This window comes from Danio rerio, chromosome 18, assembly GCF_049306965.1.
Source record: "Danio rerio strain Tuebingen ecotype United States chromosome 18, GRCz12tu, whole genome shotgun sequence".
NCBI lineage: Eukaryota > Metazoa > Chordata > Actinopteri > Cypriniformes > Danionidae > Danio > Danio rerio.
This window is the reverse complement of record NC_133193.1, coordinates 36,095,330-36,115,000: the sequence shown is the minus strand read 5'-3', so window position 1 is coordinate 36,115,000 and position 19,671 is coordinate 36,095,330. Positions and strand designations below refer to the sequence as shown.

Below are 19,671 nucleotides of genomic sequence, written 5' to 3'. Positions count from 1 at the left end.
GAATCAGCTCATGGTGGCTTTGAAACAATTGAAGACTTGTCGGGGGAAAAAAATGATACAGCATTCCACAATTACCTGTGTCTTATTATTTTAACTCAGGTGTGATGTTTGTGATTTCTCACTTATATGGAGAGCATATATTTACACTGAAGACACAGGGAACAGATTTTTCCAAAGACTGAGGAAAATGGTTTCCCTCTATATATAACTTTTTTAGGATTTAAAGTACAATACAGCAATGCTGGTGACATTGCTTATGTTGTAATTATGTCTAGCTATTTTCATTTACACAACACTGTATACTGAAACACAGTGGTGCAGACTTTTAGACAGACAATTATTGTTTCAATTAATTTAATTTAATAAATGTCCATTAATTAAAAGTTGCCAGTTCCATAAAAAGTGCTAAATTGCTTAAATGTTGTATTATTAGACATAAACAAAAGCATGCACCTGATTATGTCTAGCAAGCACCTGAAAATCTTTAACCAGTCAAGATTTTTTGTCTATAAAATGCATTTGAATTTTTACACTGACTCAATATCCATCAACACATTCTTCTGATATACTGAAGTAGGCTAATTTGCAATTCTTTCTCCTGTCATCTATAAGTTAGGCCATAAATAAGTGTCAGCTTTTTAAATTGATAAATAGTGCTAGTATAAGCAGTGCAAATTTAATTTAATTTATAAAATAATTTATTCCCAGAATGGACCCGACTCAGTTTGACATTTATATAAAATATCAAAAGTGGAGTAATATGTCATTCGAAGGCATGCACACTAATAAGTTGTCAAGGGTAAGACTCTGTACAGTTTATTGTTTATGCTCTTCATTACTGTGCTTAAATATATTGGGCTGGGGACACATACTGGTACATTTCAGCTAAAATGTATAAGGTATTATGCATGTTTATTTTAAGCTGTTTGATAGTAATATATGCAATGCTGTTTTATATCCATCATAGGAGCACTGCAAAACAGCTTGCAGTGAAAAGTGCTGCAGAGGCAGACAGCATTTTCAAAGAGTTTCATGCCAGTGAAGCCGGAGGTCACAGTGGCAAAGGAAAAACCACACAAGCGATTTCCAGCAGGTACTACTGGCCTGGAATGAATGTTGACATTGAAAAGTGGGTATAGCATGTGTTGCTGATAATCTTCATATGAAGTTTAATATAACCATGGTAGTTTCTACCACAAGCAATGGAATTATTTAGTTTATTTATGGTCATAGTAGATGAAAGAGTGTTCTGCTTGCCAAGTCAATAGACATATAAAGCTCCAAAAGAAGTACACTCCAATAGTTGTATCTGTTATATTATATCCTATATACGTGGAGATAAATGAACCATGGGAATTGATTGGGATGGATTTGATTGGGAAGCTGTCAATGACCTCTAAAGGGCACCAATACGTCACCAATACGTCTGTGTGCTTATTGATCACTTCACAAAATGGGTGGAAGCATATGACCTTACTTCAAAATCTGCAGAGGAGGTCTCCTGGTGCATCATCAAAACCCTTTATAGATTTGGTGCACCAGCGAGATTAATTACAGATCAAGGAAGGGAGTTTGTCAATCAGGTCTGTATGATGCTCTTTAAAAACTTTATCTGGAAAAATCACAGACATGGAGACCAGTGTCTCGATGCTGTACTTTTCAACATCCGGACCAAAAAACATTCTGATTGATGGAGGCAAAGTATTGTTCACAGGTTCCTGTCTTTTGGTGTAAGTTTATTCACAAATTTGTTTGCTTACCCTTTTGTATTTTACATTTAAGTCTTATTGCTTGTATGTTTTATTTATCCTCCAGATCAATGATACTGTGGAAGATGTCCTGCTAGGCTTTTTAAGAGCCTTTACGAGGTGTAGATTGCAAAGTTTTAAGTAGGACCTGTGACAGTTTCTCATCCACTGCAAAAAGACAGCACATCTTGTGGTGTTTTTATATAAAAAATAAGGTTCCTAAACTGACTTCTGTTTGTTTTTTATGCACTTTTTAGTTTGCAGAAAAGATCTTAAAGGATGAGGCAATCAACTTTTCTTGGCCAAAGATGAAAAAGAAATGGTTGATAATTTTGTGCAAGAATATGGTAAATGGTCAAGATTAATTTATGCAAAACCATTGATTTGTTAATTGTAGTAAGCTCAGGTATTATATGTTGAAGATGACTTTACATAAATCAGATCCTTGTGAATTGCAGTTTTGCTGGTGTATTTATTTAATAGAAGACTCAAAGGAACTGTGTCAGTTTTGTGGACTACATAGTGACCCAAGTGATTATGACCAAATTTCGGCATGGGTATTTAATATTATTTTAAACAGCAAACTTGTGTTAAGGCAATGTAACACCTGGGTTCACTACAGGATCGCAGGGTTATCAAACACTTAGACTTATTGATGAACACAGGAAGGACTTGGGATGAAAACAGGCATCAACAGAGAATACCAGACAAGGAGTGAATAGCACACAGGGCCTATAAATACACAGAGGATGATTGAACTGATTACATACAGCTGATGAATACAGGTAAAGGTGATGAACATTAACAAATAGTGGGAACTAGAACAAAGGAGCACATGGGGAAAGGTCACATAATGAATAGAAACATACAAGAAAGACAGGATAAGACATGCATTGCTAAAGTAGCAGTTGTTGGAAAAATTAAATTGAGTAATTTTTTTTAATCTATGATCTTTCAGATTGCCTGTGATAGATGTAACCGGTGTGGTACCACCAAACATGTGTTGGCAACACACCGGTATGCATAAAATATTACAGCCCGGTTTGCACTAGTTGAATTCATATGATGAAAAAAAAACTTTTTATTGTTTTTTTGTAAAGGTTTCTTTTTAAATAAACTTTTTTTGTTTTGTTTTTCTTAAGATGTTTGTTTTCCTGTGGTTTTATTGTAAAGACTGCATGTTTTGCAAATGATACGATCTAATGTTGACATCTAAAAAGGACATCACTGTATTGTCCTGTATGATCCTAAAATCTTAGATAAACACCTCCACCAAAATGTGCCTCTGAATATTTTACCCTGTATTGTTATGCTGTATAGACTGCTCAAGTGTTGCTGTAAATATGACATTAAAAATGTATATTTATTATTATTATTATGCTCATAAATAAAATTTGCAATTAATATAAGAAAATTAGCAATGAGTTTAAAATATAAAAGCTTGTACACAAAAGTCCCCTTCACCAAGCTCCTGAAGTTTGCAGATGACACTACTCTTATCGTGCTCATTCGGAACTGTGACGAGTCTGCATACAGACAGGAGGTACAGCGGCTGGCGTTATGGTGCAGATACAACAACCTGGAGCTGAACATGCTCAAAACAGTGGAGATGATAGTGGACTTTAGGAGAAACCCCCCTGCACTACCCCCACTCACCATCAGAAACAGCACTGTGGCTGCAGTAGAGTCATTCAGGTTCCTGGACTCTCCGGATCTGAAGTGGGACATTCACTTTGGCTGCGTCCGAAACCGCATACTTCCATACTATTTAGTAAGCTAAAATCAGTATGTGAGCCGAGTAGTATGTCCGAATTCATACAATTCGAAAATCAGTATGCAAGAAGTACCCATAAGTATCCCATAATGCCCTGCAAGAGAATTCATGAATGGAAGTGAGGCGACGCAACTGACTCAGGTAGGTCACGTGACCATGACAAAATGGAGGATGTAGTACGTCCGAATTCCATTCATACTTTTCACATTCATACTGTTGGAACGTACTTTTGTAACGGCCGAGTAGTACGTTTCAATTCAAATGCAGTACCTACTGAGTAGTAGGCGGTTTCGCACGCAGCCATAGACTCTTTTGTGAAGACTATTGTGACTGGCACTACCCTTCCTACACTCCAAGAACGTCTCAGGTTTCGTCTGTAACCATAGTTCCCCGAGAGGCAACGAGACACTGTGTCTAACCAGAACGCTAGGGGAACACCTCTTTTATACGCGTCTTGAAGCACATGTGAAATCAATCTAATGTAATTAAGCAGGTGTCGTCAGACCAGAGAGTATAAAAGCCTGTACTAAGCATTCAGTATCAACTTCGAATTTGCTTGAAAGAAGTAACAGGCAGAAGAGAGTATGGCGGAATACGCAGTGTCTCGTTCACTCTCGGGGAACTATGGTTACATACGTAACCCGAGACGTTCCCCATCTAGGAAACTTCAACACTGCGTCTAACCAGAACGCTAGGGGAACGCAATACCCACTAGGCCAGACTCACTGCTGACTGTAAATGCACACTACGCAGTGAGAATAGAGGACCCTGGTGAGGGGTCTACATCGAGTTGATAGTGACCCACAAATGTATGTGGTGTCGACCATCCTGCTGCCAAACAAATGTCAGAAAGGGCTGAGCCCGAAATAGAAGCTTTGGAGGCACCTCCAGCCCTTGTGGAGTGGGCCTTAACAAATTTAGGTGCGGGACGTCCAGCAGCCTGATAGGTAATTGAGATAGTCTCAACTATCCAATTACTTATTGTCTGCATATTCGCCGGACTCCCCCTCATTGAGGGTCCGAAGCAGACCAGTAACTGTTCACTCTTTCTCCAGTTAATAACCCAGTTAACATATGTATTCAGAGCCCTAACTGGGCAGAGTAAGTTTAACTTCTCTTGGTCCGACGACTGAAATGGGGGTGGGTGAAAGGCCTGTAGCACAGCAGGTCTCGCCACATGAGTGGGCACCTTAGGCACATACCCCGGACTGGGAATAAGAAAGGCTTTGGATATGCCTGGAGCAAACTCCAGAAATGAAGGTGCAACCGACAAAGCCTGGAGGTCACCAACCCTTTTTTATTTTTTAAAAGGAAGAAATAGCTAATAAGAAAGCTGTTTTTAGTGTCAGAAGCTTATCTGACGCCTCCTGCAGTGGCTCAAATGGGAAAAAAGAGATGCCCTCGAGCACCAATGTTAAATCCCATGTCGGTACTCTGTGTGTGCTGACAGGCCTTAGCCTTATGGCTCAACGAAGGAAGCGACAAATTAGCGGATGCTGTCCTAGTGACTCATCATCTAGGGGAGAACTGTAAGCCGCTATAGCTGACACGTACACTCTCAGAGTGGATGCAGCTAACCCAGCAGACAGGCGATCTTGGAAAAATTCCAGCACTGAGGCTACCTGACAGCTGACTGGGTTCAGCTGGTGTTCTCTGCACCAAGCTGAAAAGAGAGCCCATTTTAGGGCATAAAGCTTCCTTGTGGAGGGAGCCCTAGAGCTTAGAATGGTCTGAGCAACCTCGGTTGACAATCCATACTCTATGAGGTGGGCCCCCTCAGAGGCCACACCCACAGTTTCCACAGGTCGGGTCGGGGATGAAGTATCATTCCTCCTGCCTGGGACAGAAGGTCCCTCCTGATGGGGATCTCCCACGGGAGACCCGCCAGCAGGGGTCCGAAAACCAAATTCTGGTAGGCCAAAATGGGGCTACCAGCAGTAACTGTACTCCGTCTTGACGGACTCTCTCCAGGACTCCTGGGAGCAGAGCGACCGGGGGAAAAGCATACAGACGTAGCCTCGGCCATGTCTGAACCATGGCATCCAGTCCCAGAGGGGCTGGATGCGAGAGAGAAAACCACAGTACGCGTAATGCGTGGTCTCTTGGGAAGCAAACAGGTCTACCTGCGCTTTTCCGAATATTTCCCAAATGGTCTCCACCACCTCGGGGTGAAGTTTCCATTCCCCGGATCTCACCCCCTGCCTCGACAGGAGATCTGCTCCCATGTTTTGATGGCCCGGGACATACATTGCCCTGATGGACAGAATTTTGTTCTGGGCCCACAGGAGGATCCGATATGCTAGTTTGCATAGCATTCGAGACCTCAGACCCCCCTGATGGTTGATGTAAGAGACCACCGATGTGTTGTCCGTGCGGACTAAAATATGATGGCCCCTTAGATCTGGGAGAAAGTGTTTTAAGGCCAGAAACACGGCCATCATCTCCAGGCAGTTTATGTGCCAGTAACGATGATGTTCTCCCCATCGTCCCGCTGCGGGAAGCCCCCTCAGCGTTGCTCCCCAGCCCGTTAGAGAAGCATCTGTCATAAGCATAACACGATGACAGACAGCCCCCAACACTGGGCCCTGGGACAGGAACCAGGGCATTTTCCACATACTTAAGGCTCGAAGGCAGCGCCGCGAGACCTTGATCATGCGGAAAGGATTCCCTTTGAGGGAAAACCCCCTGGATTTGAGCCACCACTGCAGGGGTCTCATGTACAGCAGACCGAACGGAATTACGCTGGCTGCTGCTGCCATGAGACCCAACAACCTCTGAAAGTGTTTCACAGTGATGAACTGGCCTAGTTTGACTCTGTGTACGGCTGACTGAATCGAAGCGATTCGTGGCGGGGACAGACGTGCTCGCATCGTCATGGAGTCCCATAGCACACCTAAAAAAAATGGTCATCCTGGCTGGAACAAGCACACTTTTTGCGGCGTTCAACCGAAACCCCAACCTTCTGATATGGGTGAGAACGACATCTCGATGCCGAACTGCCATATCGTGAGTCTGAGCTAGAATTAGCCAATCGTCTATGTAGTTTAGGATACGTATACCCTGCATACGAAGTGGAGCTAGTGCCGCTTCGACTATTTTGGTTAAGGGTCGAGGTGACAGAGCTAGGCCGAATGGAAGAAGCCGATACTGGAATGCTTCGCCCCCGAAAGCGAACCTCAGGTATTTCCTGTGTTGGGGAAGGATGGAAATATGGAAGTATGCGTCTTTCAGGTCTATCGTCACGAACCAGTCCTCGGACTGAATTTGTGACACCATGTTTTTGATGGTTAACATCCTGAACCTGAGGGCCCCGACGGGCCGATTAAGTTTTTTCAGATCTAATATGGGACGCAATCCCCCATCCTTTTTGGGAACTATAAAATACCGGCTGTAAAACCCTGACTCTCTGTCGAGTGGGAGAACACGTTCTATTGTGCCTTTCTTTAATAGAGCCAGTACTTCCTGTTCCATAACCAGAGCCTGTTCTGGCTTCACTACGGTGGGTGTAATACCATTGAAGTGAGGTGGGCGTGCACAAAACTGTATTTTGTAGCCATGTTCCACTGTGAACGGGACCCACTCAGACACCATCGGCAGGTGTTTCCACGCTGCCAGAAAATGTGCTAGGGGTACCAGCCTCTCGAGACTGGCCTCTGGTTGCTCTTGGACCCCCCGAAGAGGGGGTGGGGTCCCCAATGCCCTCAGACACTGAGGAACGCCCACCCCGGGAGACACAGAGCCCCCCACCAGCATACGTGGTGAGGTGGTCTCTCCCTTTCTTCACGGACCCTGGTTCAGTGAGGGCGTCGAATAGTGCTCTCGATGTCCAGGGGGGCCTTGGGAAGCCTGACTCCCAACACGTCAGGACTTCCTTTTATCCTTCGCCTTCCTCGAAACTATTATCGTCCTCGTGGGAATTTTAGGGGAAGGCTCAGGCTGAGAGCGTGCTCTCCAGGCCCTCTTTTTCTGAGGGGGAGCCCGGGAAGCCATGCTCTCCTTTTGTACCGCACGGTATGAGGAGCTGGCTGACGGCTGGGGCTTTCTTTTAACAGCCCCTTGACTTTTTGGTCTTGGGGGAAGAAAGTCCCCGAGGGAGCTCGAGAGTTTTTTGACTCGGTCAAAGGATTTGGCGATGCGATCGATGGCGTTGCCAAAGAGCCCTGAGCTCGATATTGGAGCGTCCAGGAAAATAGCTCTGTCTGTTTCTGACACCTCTGCTTGTGTCAGCCAGAGGTGCCTCTCAGTAGTCACCAGGGTGACCATAGATCGCCCCAAACTAGAGGCCGCCTCTTTAGTATCCCTTAAAGCTAAATCCGATGCCCGAAGAGCTTCTCGAAGCTGTTCGGGTGTTGCTCCCCCGCCATCTAGGCACTCTTTAATTAGATCAGCCTGATATGCCTGCAACACTGACATAGTGTGCAGGCATCCGACAGACTGACCAGCCGTCATAAATGCTTTGCAGACAAGACCTGATGTTATTCTTAATGGTCTAGACGACAAAGGAGGGACCCTTGCAAATTTTAAATCTGGACGCAGATGACGCGCTAAATCTTCTTCTATCAAAGGCATTTCTTTACATGATTTTTCCCCAAGCCCACGAACTGCTGAATAAATAACCGTTTTCGGTGTCATTAAACGTGCTGAATAAGGATTTTTCCATGATCTCGAAACAGCCTCATGTAGCTTGGGGCAAAAGGGGAGGTCCCTCAGTGGAGGATCTACTCTGCTGGGTAATTCTCTTTCATCCAGCATTCCTGTCAGACGCAGCTGTTGCTGCTCACGTGCTGGCTGCCACTCTATTACGTCAAACCTGTCAGCAGCACGTGAAATCACCTCCACTTACTCCTCATATTCCACTGACTGGGGTGGCAGATTCCCTGACCCTCTTTGCGTTTGCTGCTGCGGCGTCTCTGTTTCCTCAGAAACGGAGGACGCCGCCCTCCCACAAGGCGCAGAAGAAACCGCAGAGCGTGCTTCTGACGCTCCCGAAGGAGGATTAGATCTCACAGATCCAGATAGAGAAAGGATAGAGTCCGTCTCCATCTCATCCGCCAGATGTAGCTGCGAACCCCACGACCGAAGTCGACGCTCAGCCTCAACACGAGCAGGACCCGAACCGCGAGGAGAACGCGCCACGGGAGCTTTATTAAAAAACTCCCTTCTACTACGCAGCACTTTGCGGGAGAGAGCGTCACAGTTCCCACAGTCAGCATTCTCAAATGCTGCCAGGGCATGCTCCTCTCCCAAACACTCTAAACACAAATCATGTGAGTCACCAGCCGTAATAAAGCGAGGGCATGGAGGCACACGACATTTAAAGTTTTTCTCTGCCATATCAAAACAAAAAAGTAAGTTGTCAGTTTTTTTGTATTTTGTGTATGCAAGTCAGTAATGAAAGTTCACAGAAAGAGGGTGTATTTTCACGTGTGTGCTTCTTGAAAGCAAAGAAGTTGATACTGAATGCTCAGTACAGGCTTTTATACTCTCTGGTCTGACGACACCTGCTTAATTACATTAGATTGATTTCACATGTGCTTCAAGACGCGTATAAAAGAGGTGTTCCCCTAGCGTTCTGGTTAGACGCAGTGTTGAAGTTCCCTAGATGGGGAACTGTACTTTTCTAGAGTGAGTAAAAAGAGTAAAATCACCCTGGACGCCTCGCACCCAGCACACAACCTGTTTAAACTGTTACCATATGGTCGGCGCTTCAGAGCACCAAGCACAAAAACAGCAGACACAAGAAAAGTTTATTTTCTCAGGCCATCTACCTCATGAACAGTTAAATATCCCCCACAGTGCAATAAACATGTGCAATACTTTCTCATGCGCACTTGTACACAGCGCCTTACATCAATATACACTGCAATACTTTCTCCATTCGCATTTGTTCACAGCACCGTATAACCATTATATTTATTACAAATCTGTACATACATCTCAACATCAATTTTTTTGACTAATTGCATTAATTGCTCTGTTAATGTTTATTGTATTTCTTTTTTTTCTATATTTATTCACCTGCCACTTTATGTACACTGGAAGCTTCTGTAGCCAAAACAAATTCATTGTGCTGTGAAGCACACTTGGCAAAAACTGATTCTGAATTTTTATAATTTGGGAAAAAAACATTTTTGAAAAGTCATGTTTACAAACATAACCTTCAGGGCTCTGAGGTGATTTTGGGACCCCTGAGATGTTTTGACATGCCCTGACATTTGTGCTTATTTCAGCTACTTATTTTTATTACATAATATTACTTACTTAACATTACATAGTACTGGCCAACATGTTTTTTTTTTTTTTTTTTTTTTTTTTCAGCACAAATTGTGCTACAATAATATGTGAGAAAAATTGATGTACATGCTTGCGTTTTTTTAGACAAAAAAAAATTATGCATGGTCAGTAAGTTTGGGAGAAAAAAATTTACACACTGAATGAGTCTGAACGACACTTTTGAGGAACCAGTATTGTAGGCTAGAATATTTACTTCACAGTTCTGGAAATTATTCTGTTTTCTCATTCAAAGAAAACATTACAATGAATTAAAATTTGTTAAGTTTGTCTTTGGTGATCTCAGCTGTATGCATGAGTGACAATGGTCATGAATAATTCACACCTTGAGAAACAAAAGACACGCCCCCACTCACCCATAAAGGGCATTGTAAAGCTATGTCCATCTGCAAAGCTAGATACAGTGTTCAGTAGAGTTGTGTACCTACACTGGTCTCACGGTTTGGTTCAGTTACGATTATCATGTCATCAATTCGATATCACGGTGCATTGACAATGCTTTTCATACACAGTTTTAAATTTTTGAAGGTGGGGCTATAACAAACTGTCTGTTTAAACCAGGGGCGTAGATTTAGGGTGGACGGTGGGGACATGTCCCCACCAATATCCACAAACTACCGAAATGTCCCCACCAATAATTTAATTCACTTAAAAACATTGTGCTGTCAGTATAAACCTAGACTTGCCATAAGGGTTAAATAACGTTCTCCCCTCGAGTCACACCTCCCCCAAACACATATGAACATTGTGATTGGCTCTGCCTATCCCTGCTGTCATGTGAGTGGCTGCTTTTAGATCATAGTTTCAGATACAAACAGCGCCAAAACAACTGCGCGCCGTGCGCGGCAAGTGGTGCTCGCTGCAGAGCCATTTGGGCGAGTTGAGCTCCAGCGAGGGGGAGCTTGAGCTCCACCTTTTTTGCACTTCTTCTACGAGTGATAATACTGGGGGTAGGGTTAGCGGTGGGGTTGGTGTACGCATTAAAACAGCTTACAGGAGGCACAGGTGGACATAAAGAGCTTCTTCCAACGAAAAGTGTAAGTCACATAAACTCAAGTTCGCTACTGAATGAGTCCATCATGATAATGCAGTTATGCTACTGTTTTCACCGCTTTTACGTTCAGTCTAACGTTAAAGCATACTAGTCTGTAAACAATATTCCCTGAAAACTAACTGCAGAATAAACACCTACATGTAAACGTATATGACCCTGCCAGTTCTCCTAATCTCTTAGAGTAACAGCTCCAAGTTCAAGTGAAACAATTTGTCAGAAAAACTACAGCCTGTGCTCCATCTTTTAATAGTACTATGAGACATGTTTAATTTGTACGAAAAATGAACCAAAGTCTTTATTAAACTCTCTCTTTATCAGTTAATAAACATTATTTTAACATGACACTTTTAGGCCTGTAGCCAGCTTATTGAAAGGGGTTATTTGTTTTCTGAAAAACTGAACCTTTTTGCAGTTATTCACCTGATTTTCTGTTTAATTGAGGTATAAATAATACATTTTAGTGACATATTAAGAACTAATTTTTGCTGAATAATCTTGTTGGATAGTTATTACAACTACACTTTTTAATGTACCAAAACAATTTTCACCCATTTTGTCAAATTGCTTTATTTACACATTTAAACTGTAAGTTTTATTACAGTTTTATAAATAATAAAAATACTTTAAAACTAGAATTAGGACTTTTCATTCTTAGAATAAAGAAATGAAGTTCAGTACAGGTGCCAAAACCTCTAAATCCCTTGTAAAATGAGCATTTTTCTCAGCCTTGTATATTTATGTTTAGTTATTTCACTTTAAAGACAATGAAAAGAACATATTTGTCACTATAAAAGTAAAGTCCACACAAAGGAGTTGGAGAAAAATGCTCATTTTAGAAGAAAATATTAAATGGCATTTAGAGGTTTGTGCATCTAAACTCTTCAAATATGTAAATATACTTATTTTTAAAATACAATTTTTTTTTATCATAATTTTCTTTGGGAAATATGTTAAAACTTTATTTAAATTCAAAACTGAAGCCTATAGGCAAATAACAAACTGGCCGGCGCATTCAACCTTCCTCAGTGAACATTTGTTCATTTGAATAATAAGATAAATTCAAACATAATAATAATAATCCAACTTTTGGTCTTTCAAACCACCTGACCCACCTTGGCTACATGCATGACTATTTAATTTAACTTAATAAATTGTAAAAGAGATGATTACTTAATAATACATTTTAATAGCAGTTAAATAATAAATAGCAATATATATATATATATATATATATATATATATATATATATATATATATATATATATATATATATATATATATAAACAATATAAACAATATTTATTCTTGGCAGGGGTGACTCGTCCCCAGTCCCCACCAATGTCAAGCGCAAACCTACGCCCTTGACTTTAAACACACACATAGACACACAGCACCAAGAAAGCAAGATACACTGAGCACCACGCTCTCACTCGGGAGCAATATTGTTACACTAGAGTTCCCGACCGCTCCTATGCTTTATTCGGAAATGTATTCCCGAGCCGCAAGAAATATGGTCAGGGACCTCTATCCAGAAGTATCGCTGTAACAGCCGAGAGGAGAGAAAAAGTCATGCCAGTAGATCAACTGGGCCACAGTGAGAGAGAGAAATAAACTTTACTTTCATTCTCTCAAATCGCAGTGAATTAGGGGCTTCTAATAAAAGTTTCAGTGAAACACTGTCCAGCAAACACACCTCATGAAAATTGTGCAGTTTCTGCCTTTTTTAGTAGTTTGAGCATGTGAATACTCATGCTCGCCTCACTCGCCATAGTAAGCTACGGCGACATATCGCATATGATATAAATGACGTCACTACATAATATCAGGTTATGATTATTTCTAAACCGATACCAAATTGTCCACATCTGCATCACGGTGCACCAAAGAAACAATTAATTATGACACCCCAAGTGCTCAGCATATATAAGTACATCACACACAAATCTCTCTTTTAAATTAATATTTTTATTAGGGAGCTATACAATATTATATTTATGCATAAATTAGTCAGTACTGAAACCAAATCTCTTATCTAGCAAAATAACTCACTATAACAGTCTAAAAACTAACACACCCAAATTTATATGCTACAGAAAAATTTTCAATACAAATTTCAAAAATAAAAACATCAAGAGAAGAAAAAAAAAGAAAAAAATTAGTTGAAATTTTGTAGGTTGTATTTGTCTCTTTTGCAATATTTAGCTTAAATTCAATTGTATTCTCTTTCAATTTCTTAATGTGTTTTATGACTAAATTGTTATTTTCATAAATATCGGTTTAGGAAATCTGTTTTGTTCAAATGCACCAATATACATTGCCTATATTTTCTGAGAAATGGATAAAAATATTAATTTTCAAAATGGGCTGTACTCAATGCTGAGCACTGCATGTGCACTTATACAGCAAGCAAAAAAAATGTATTTTAAATAGTATAAAACACAAATCTATTGTAATAAAAGCTTCCTTGTGCATTAATCCAGCATTTAATAATATTTTCTGAATGACTCTGAAGTATGTATTTGCCCAAATACTCAATGATGATCGCGTGAAGTTAAATGGGTCATAATTACAATTTATTCCTGGGAATAAAAATTAAACGACCTTTCTAGCACACTGTGTTTGTTTGTGTGCATGTACATTCTACCCAGCACACTGTCTTTGTTTTTGGACTTGTGGGCAGCTTTTGTCATCTTTTTTTCGTAATGGGGGACATGGCCATCTGCCAGGATAATTTCATGGATAGCGAGACAACATTTGTTTTCAAAATAAGATGGAAAGCTCATCTTCCAAGCTTTACGCCCCATCCACTCAAGGAGTCAGCTTCAACGCTTTCCATTCACTTTGAATGGGTGACGTCAGGCATTGCCGAACTGCATTGTGGATCTGTCGGTGCCGCTTTAGAGGTGTTGCTTGCTGCAGAAGTTGGAACTTGCACAACTTTAAGCGCTGACGGAAACGTCAGCCAATCAGATCACTGTATGCAAATACACCAGCTCAGACAGTGGCCTATTGCTGACTAATTTAATTGGCTGACACTGATATGACGATCGCGTCAGCCCCAACTTCAGACATGTCCTCTCTCAAGCATTGACGCTGAAGCCCCATGTGAATAGGGCATTATGCAGGTGTGTCTCTCATGCATTATTCAAGGCAAACATAGACTTTTGAGTGTAGTTGCATTAAAATTAATGAATTCAGACTGAGAAACTAGACATAACTTTAGTTTGATATTGATTATTTTATCAAACCATTTTTTTTACTTGCACTTGCTGCATTTAAAAGAAGACACTTCAAGCTTTCTTTAGATATATGTCTCATGTCTGTGTTTTGTTTTCACAAGGTATCAGTGCCTTTAGTTGTTATTGTGTGTACACAAAAAAAGTAGACAGATTGGATTGATGTATTGCTCTTATCCGTCTGATCAAAACTGAAAGTGAAATTTAAGTTATTTCCAGCATTATCAGGAGAACCTCAAAGCACGTATACCCGTTCTTCGACCCCTGGGGGTTAAACATCTTAATGTTTAATTCAACACAACCTGTTTGTTACCCCACGCTGCTGATTTGCTTCATAAGAGCGACATCATGGCGTCATGATTTATGTACTGAATTGGCATATGCGCTGTGAATGGGGGAACAGGAGGAACTGAATTCTCAGGAAGACCTCGTTTTCACAGCAACTCTCTCTCCACTGCCTGTTTTATAATAGGGTGCCATCTTTTTTGAAAACAAAAATGTGATTTTATTACTATTTCTTCATCATACTCTTTTTGTCATTTCTCTCTGGTTTCAGTAATACAACATAACATTTAGGAGCAAATATACACATTAAAAGACCAAAGGCAGAAGCTAGAATAGCAAATACATGGACAGCAACCATATACTTTCCACTTGAGCTCACGTAGACTGGAATGAAGGTTATCCACACAGCAAAAAATATGAGCATGCTGAATGTGATGAATTTAGCCTCATTAAAGTTGTCTGGCAGTTTTCTGGCCAAAAATGCCAAGAAGAAGCACAAGGAAGATAGGAAGCCAATATATCCGAGAACACACCAAAATCCAACTTCAGATCCCACAGAACATTCAACAATTATAGTTGCGCTCAGGAACTTGCTGTTGTATGAAGCAAGAGGGGGCTTAGTTGTTAACCATATGATGCAAATAAGTGCTTGCACACATGTGCACAGGATAACACTTGATCTTTGTTTAACAGGACCAAACCACTTCATGACATTATTGCCAGGGATGGTGGCCCTGAAAGCCATTAAAACGACTACAGTTTTTGCCAAGATGCAGGAAATACAGAGCGTAAAGCTGATTCCAAAAGCTGGATAGCGAATTTGGCACAACCAGTCAGTGGGCTTCCCTAAAAATGTTAGGCCAATCAAAAAACAAGCACAGAGGAACAACAGAAGAAGGAAACTTAACTCTATATTGTTTCCTCGTATGACTGGAGTCGTCCTATACATTACAAACACACAGAGCACTGCTAATGCTGCACAGGCCCCCAATGCTGAAAATACCCAAAGAATTATTCCCAAGGGCTCCTGAAAGGACAAAAACTCTAAAGTTTTGGGGATGCACTGGTCTTGGGATTGGTTAGGCCACGTGTCCTTGGAACATGTCAGGCAATCAATTGAGTCTGTGGAAACATTGGAGAAAATTGGACCATAAAATAGCAATTTTCCTTTCTTTTTTGAGAATGCCATTCAGAGAGAAGCTGTCTGGAAAATCACACCTGTCTGATTACTGATCTCTCCTTCAGCACATGATATACAGTCAAAGCAGCAGACTGGCTTTCCTTTTTGCCTGGCCTTCCTGGAGCCTGGCAGACAGCTTTTACTGCACAAAGATTCTGGCGCCTAATGACCACAATGGAACAAGCAGTAGAAAAACACTACACTGTAAAACATATGATTGTGCATATAACTCTTTATTAGAGAAATATTTTGGGTTTGTAAATGAATGAAATGATCAATGGCGCAAATGTAGTAAATGTACAAAAAAGTGTATACTAGAACATGATTTTTTTATAAAATGTTGCGTTCAAGTGTCACATATCCATTTAATATTATTAAATAGAGTTCTCTTTAGTTCCATCATTAATGTTAGGTAAAGCTTAAGCAAAAGTAAACATAACCAGCAATATCTGGTGATTCGTGGAATGGCACACACCTTGTCCCCTCTGTGCCACATAATTACTGACTCATCTATCACTAGGTCCTTGTCATCTTTGAAGGAGGCATCATAGATTCCCACCCTGACAAGCTGAAGGGAGCCATCAGATTCTCGTTGCCAGTTCATCAGATCATAGGATGCAATAGGATCCCCATTCTTATCAAATCGAACCTCTTCTCCGAGTGTTGTGAAGTTGGTTCGTTTCATATAGTACAAAAGCTTAGATGAATTTGGGAGAAAATCAAAACAAAAATATGAATGTAGTCCAGTTATAATAATTGAATACTTTTATACTATCTGATAATTATTGAATAAAACTGGCAGATAATGTAAAAAAGGGAAGCAATACACACCTGCCATGGCAAAATTTGATACAGACTCCCACATGTACCATTCTTAAATGGGCCCTTTCCAGGATCACATGTGCTCATGTCATGCAGTGCATGTGCTATGAGATACACTGCTTTGTAAACATTGTAGGAGACTCTGAGTTGTGACACATCCGAATAAAGAGTATACACATCATCCAGAGTTTCATTACCATTGCAGGCTGGCCAGTTGTAAGATGCTTCTTCATGTACATGAGTGTTTAAGGATCCATTTAGTCTGCAATGGAAAGTCTCTTCCCAAAACTCAGTAAAAAAAGGGGAGGTCTGAGCAACAGAACTGCTTACTGATCTGAGATAACTGCCAAGATGCGGAATATCAGCTCTCCGTATGGCAAAGCCCAGTGTTCCCTTTAACAAATCACCAAAGTCATCCCAGAGGACTTTTGATGTGGCCCAAGCCTCACTGGCGATCCACTGCAGATTTGTGACATTTTGCCGTCTGCATTCTTTTAGAACACCATAAAGATAAGAGTCCACAGAGAAATTTAGTATGACTCTAGCAGAAGATGATTTTAAAATCTTAACAAGTTCCTCAACTGTATTTTGAGTAAGCGCAACAGGATAAATGTGAACATAGGCAGGACAAATATTATATTTTTCTGACTCTTTCAAGAACAGCTGGATGGCAAATCGAGCATAGTCTGTATCCACACCGATAACCCCAAGCCATGTCCACTTAAAATAATAAACAAGTTTTACTAAAGCTTTAATCTGAAATAGGTCACTTGGCATTGTGCGCATGAATGCTGGAAACTCCCTTTTGTTACTGAGACAAGAGCATGATGCAAAGTAGCTCACCTGTAAAATTAAAGCACATATATAAGATTAGTAGTGCAATATATGTAATAAAAAGTCACACCATGTACCAGACATAAATGTAATATTAATAGCATTAACACTATGAATAGAGCAAATCAAAATGTCCCTGTATATAACACATTCTGTGTGGGGAAAAGGCTAACATGAGCACAAATATGTTGTTTGTCTGTTTATATTTGACCATAAGTTATGTTGATATAATCAGAATGTGACTAAAGATCACAGTATGCATTAAAAAGGTAAAGGTAATGTAACCATTAAATAATTAAAGATAATATTGAAGCTTTTAATTTACTAAGGGTATTTGGAAGGTGCCTAAAGTTCTCAGAACAGCCATGGACACGCCTGATGATGCCTCTCCCACGATTACAGGACTTGGCTGCTTTCGTGTATCTTCACAGCTCTGTCCACTGCCCTTCTCTGGCTGTCCATTGACCAGGAGAAGAGACCTTTTCACAGACACTGGTATATCATCACCGCTGTCCCTGATGTGGTAGCCCAGAGACAGGTTTGGTAAAAGATCTTGTCGTTGGTTTATTTCTCTCACAGCAAAGATCATTGTTTGCATCCACCTTAGGGCTCGAGGGGTGAAGCTGCACAAACATTGCACATCTGTGGTAAATGCTTTAACAAAACAAAAAGCTACTTTATATAACTACACACACACACACATATATATATATATATATATATATATATATATATATATATATATATATATATATATATATATATATATATATATATATATATATATATATTATAAGATAAAAACCATAACGCACAATTTATATTGAATTAACTTGGGTTTGGTAGTAAAAGAAAAAAACTGTGGTATTGTGCTGGAATGCAAAGGAAAAATCCCTCCCAAAACTAAATCTCCACCCTGGTAAAAGCTGTAAGTATCATCATCCCCTTGATAGATGCACTTATATTTGTTGTTAGATTGGCACTGCACCCTAATATACAGTAGAAGACACAATGTAAGGAGAGTTGCATAAATCTGTGCCATCGTTGATACTGAGCAATGCTGATGGCTACAACCTGTGGTACACATATGTACAAGTGCAGATCAAGGGCTGGCCTTAACATTGAATCACGTAAACCAATAGCATTCAGAACTCATGCAGTCATTGTGTCAAGCTTATTTGGCCCTATGGTAATGCACACCTGATTCACAGTCAATCATGAGACCACTGAAGGTCTTCAAATCCATCTCAACAAATCAACGTTTATCCTTTTTCTCAACATCCTGTTTTTCATCACTTTTTATTAAATATAAATATGTGACGGCATTTAAACAGTGACATTGGCCAAGTCACTAACCAAATTGTTCAGAAAGCATCCTCACTCTAGCATAGGAAAAATAAGTCAGAGCGGCCTAGGAACTCAATGCGAGTGTTGAAGCTGGCTTCTGCTGATGAAACTGTAAACTTTCTTCTGTAAACTTCATTTAATTATTTGAATCTCTGACTCCGGCTCTTCTTTATCTGACAGACTGGTCATTCTTTGGGTTAAACTGTATACCATCCCTACACCACCCTTAAAATATTTGCAGTTCAAGCTATATCAAATATAAAGCCTATATTTGTGATTGTAAAAAAAAAAAAAAAGGATATAAAATTCATCTGAAATTATTCCTACCCTAATATCATTAATCTTACATCATCATCTTACAATTATAAGGTTCTAGCTGACAGTTTTGTCAAAATTGAGTTATTCACATATTCTTATTAAATGACCATTTATTTACATTATCTAGTGTTGTTTTATTAGTTGTTTACATTTTAAAACTTTATTATATATATAAAAAAAGGTTTTATCTACAAAGTTGAACCCTATCTTGGCTCTATAAGGTTCTTTCTGTGAGTCAATCTGCATTTCAAAGTAAGGATCTTTGTTATTCCGTCGGACTTCGTTGACAGCGGGAAAAACTAGAAAGAAACAAAAAATAATAAAATTGAATAAAGTTTAATCTAATTCATGGGGCAAATAATTTAATAAATATAATTCAATAAATGATATAAAACATAAAAGTCAATAAATGTTACAATATTAATTGCATAAAATTAACATCTGCACTTGACAAAATATTTAGCACAGCCTTGTGTGCTTAATTTAAACAAGGAAAAATATTCATCCTAAAACATGAAATAAATGTTATAGAAAGCAGAAATTTTACTTTCTCAAACATTGAAAAAACTGTCGGGTGTGAGCATGGGTTCTAAGATGGCCCCGAGTTTTGCATCTTTATTCTGTGGTATGTTTGAAAAACAGTTTATTTTAAATTCTGCTTTGAATTCATATTTAAAACATATTGTTCTATGGTAATGTTACATTGATGATGTCTTTTTAATATGGAGTGGCACTAAGTCGGAGCTATTAGAATTTCATTCTTATGTCAATAATAGTTCTA

General features: G+C 39.9%; 1 protein-coding gene across 1 annotated transcript; it reads right to left on the bottom strand.

Annotated features, from left to right (window-relative positions):
- Window positions 1–12,821: 12,821 nt before the first annotated feature.
- olfcx1 (olfactory receptor C family, x1) lies at window positions 12,822–18,281 on the bottom strand. The gene is made up of 6 exons (XM_001335378.9): window positions 18,041–18,281; window positions 17,551–17,848; window positions 16,401–17,234; window positions 16,045–16,266; window positions 15,608–15,731; window positions 12,822–15,511 (listed from the first exon to the last, which is right to left on the bottom strand). Exons 1-6 carry the CDS (start codon window positions 18,265–18,267, stop codon window positions 14,616–14,618), a joined length of 2,601 nt encoding a protein of 866 aa, XP_001335414.4. The 5' UTR covers window positions 18,268–18,281; the 3' UTR covers window positions 12,822–14,615.
- Window positions 18,282–19,671: the final 1,390 nt, after the last annotated feature.

What these genes read in the sequence shown, in the direction of transcription:
- olfcx1 (XM_001335378.9), bottom strand. Translation starts at nt 18,267, where the DNA reads ATGGCACAGATTTATGCAACTCTCCTTACATTGTGTCTTCTACTGTAT. An exon ending in ATCAAATTTTGCCATGGCAG is followed by an intron (nt 16,267 to 16,400) that starts GTGTGTATTGCT and finishes AATTCATCTAAG; the next exon opens with CTTTTGTACTATATGAAACG. An exon ending in TGTGGCACAGAGGGGACAAG is followed by an intron (nt 15,732 to 16,044) that starts GTGTGTGCCATT and finishes TGTGGTCATTAG; the next exon opens with GCGCCAGAATCTTTGTGCAG.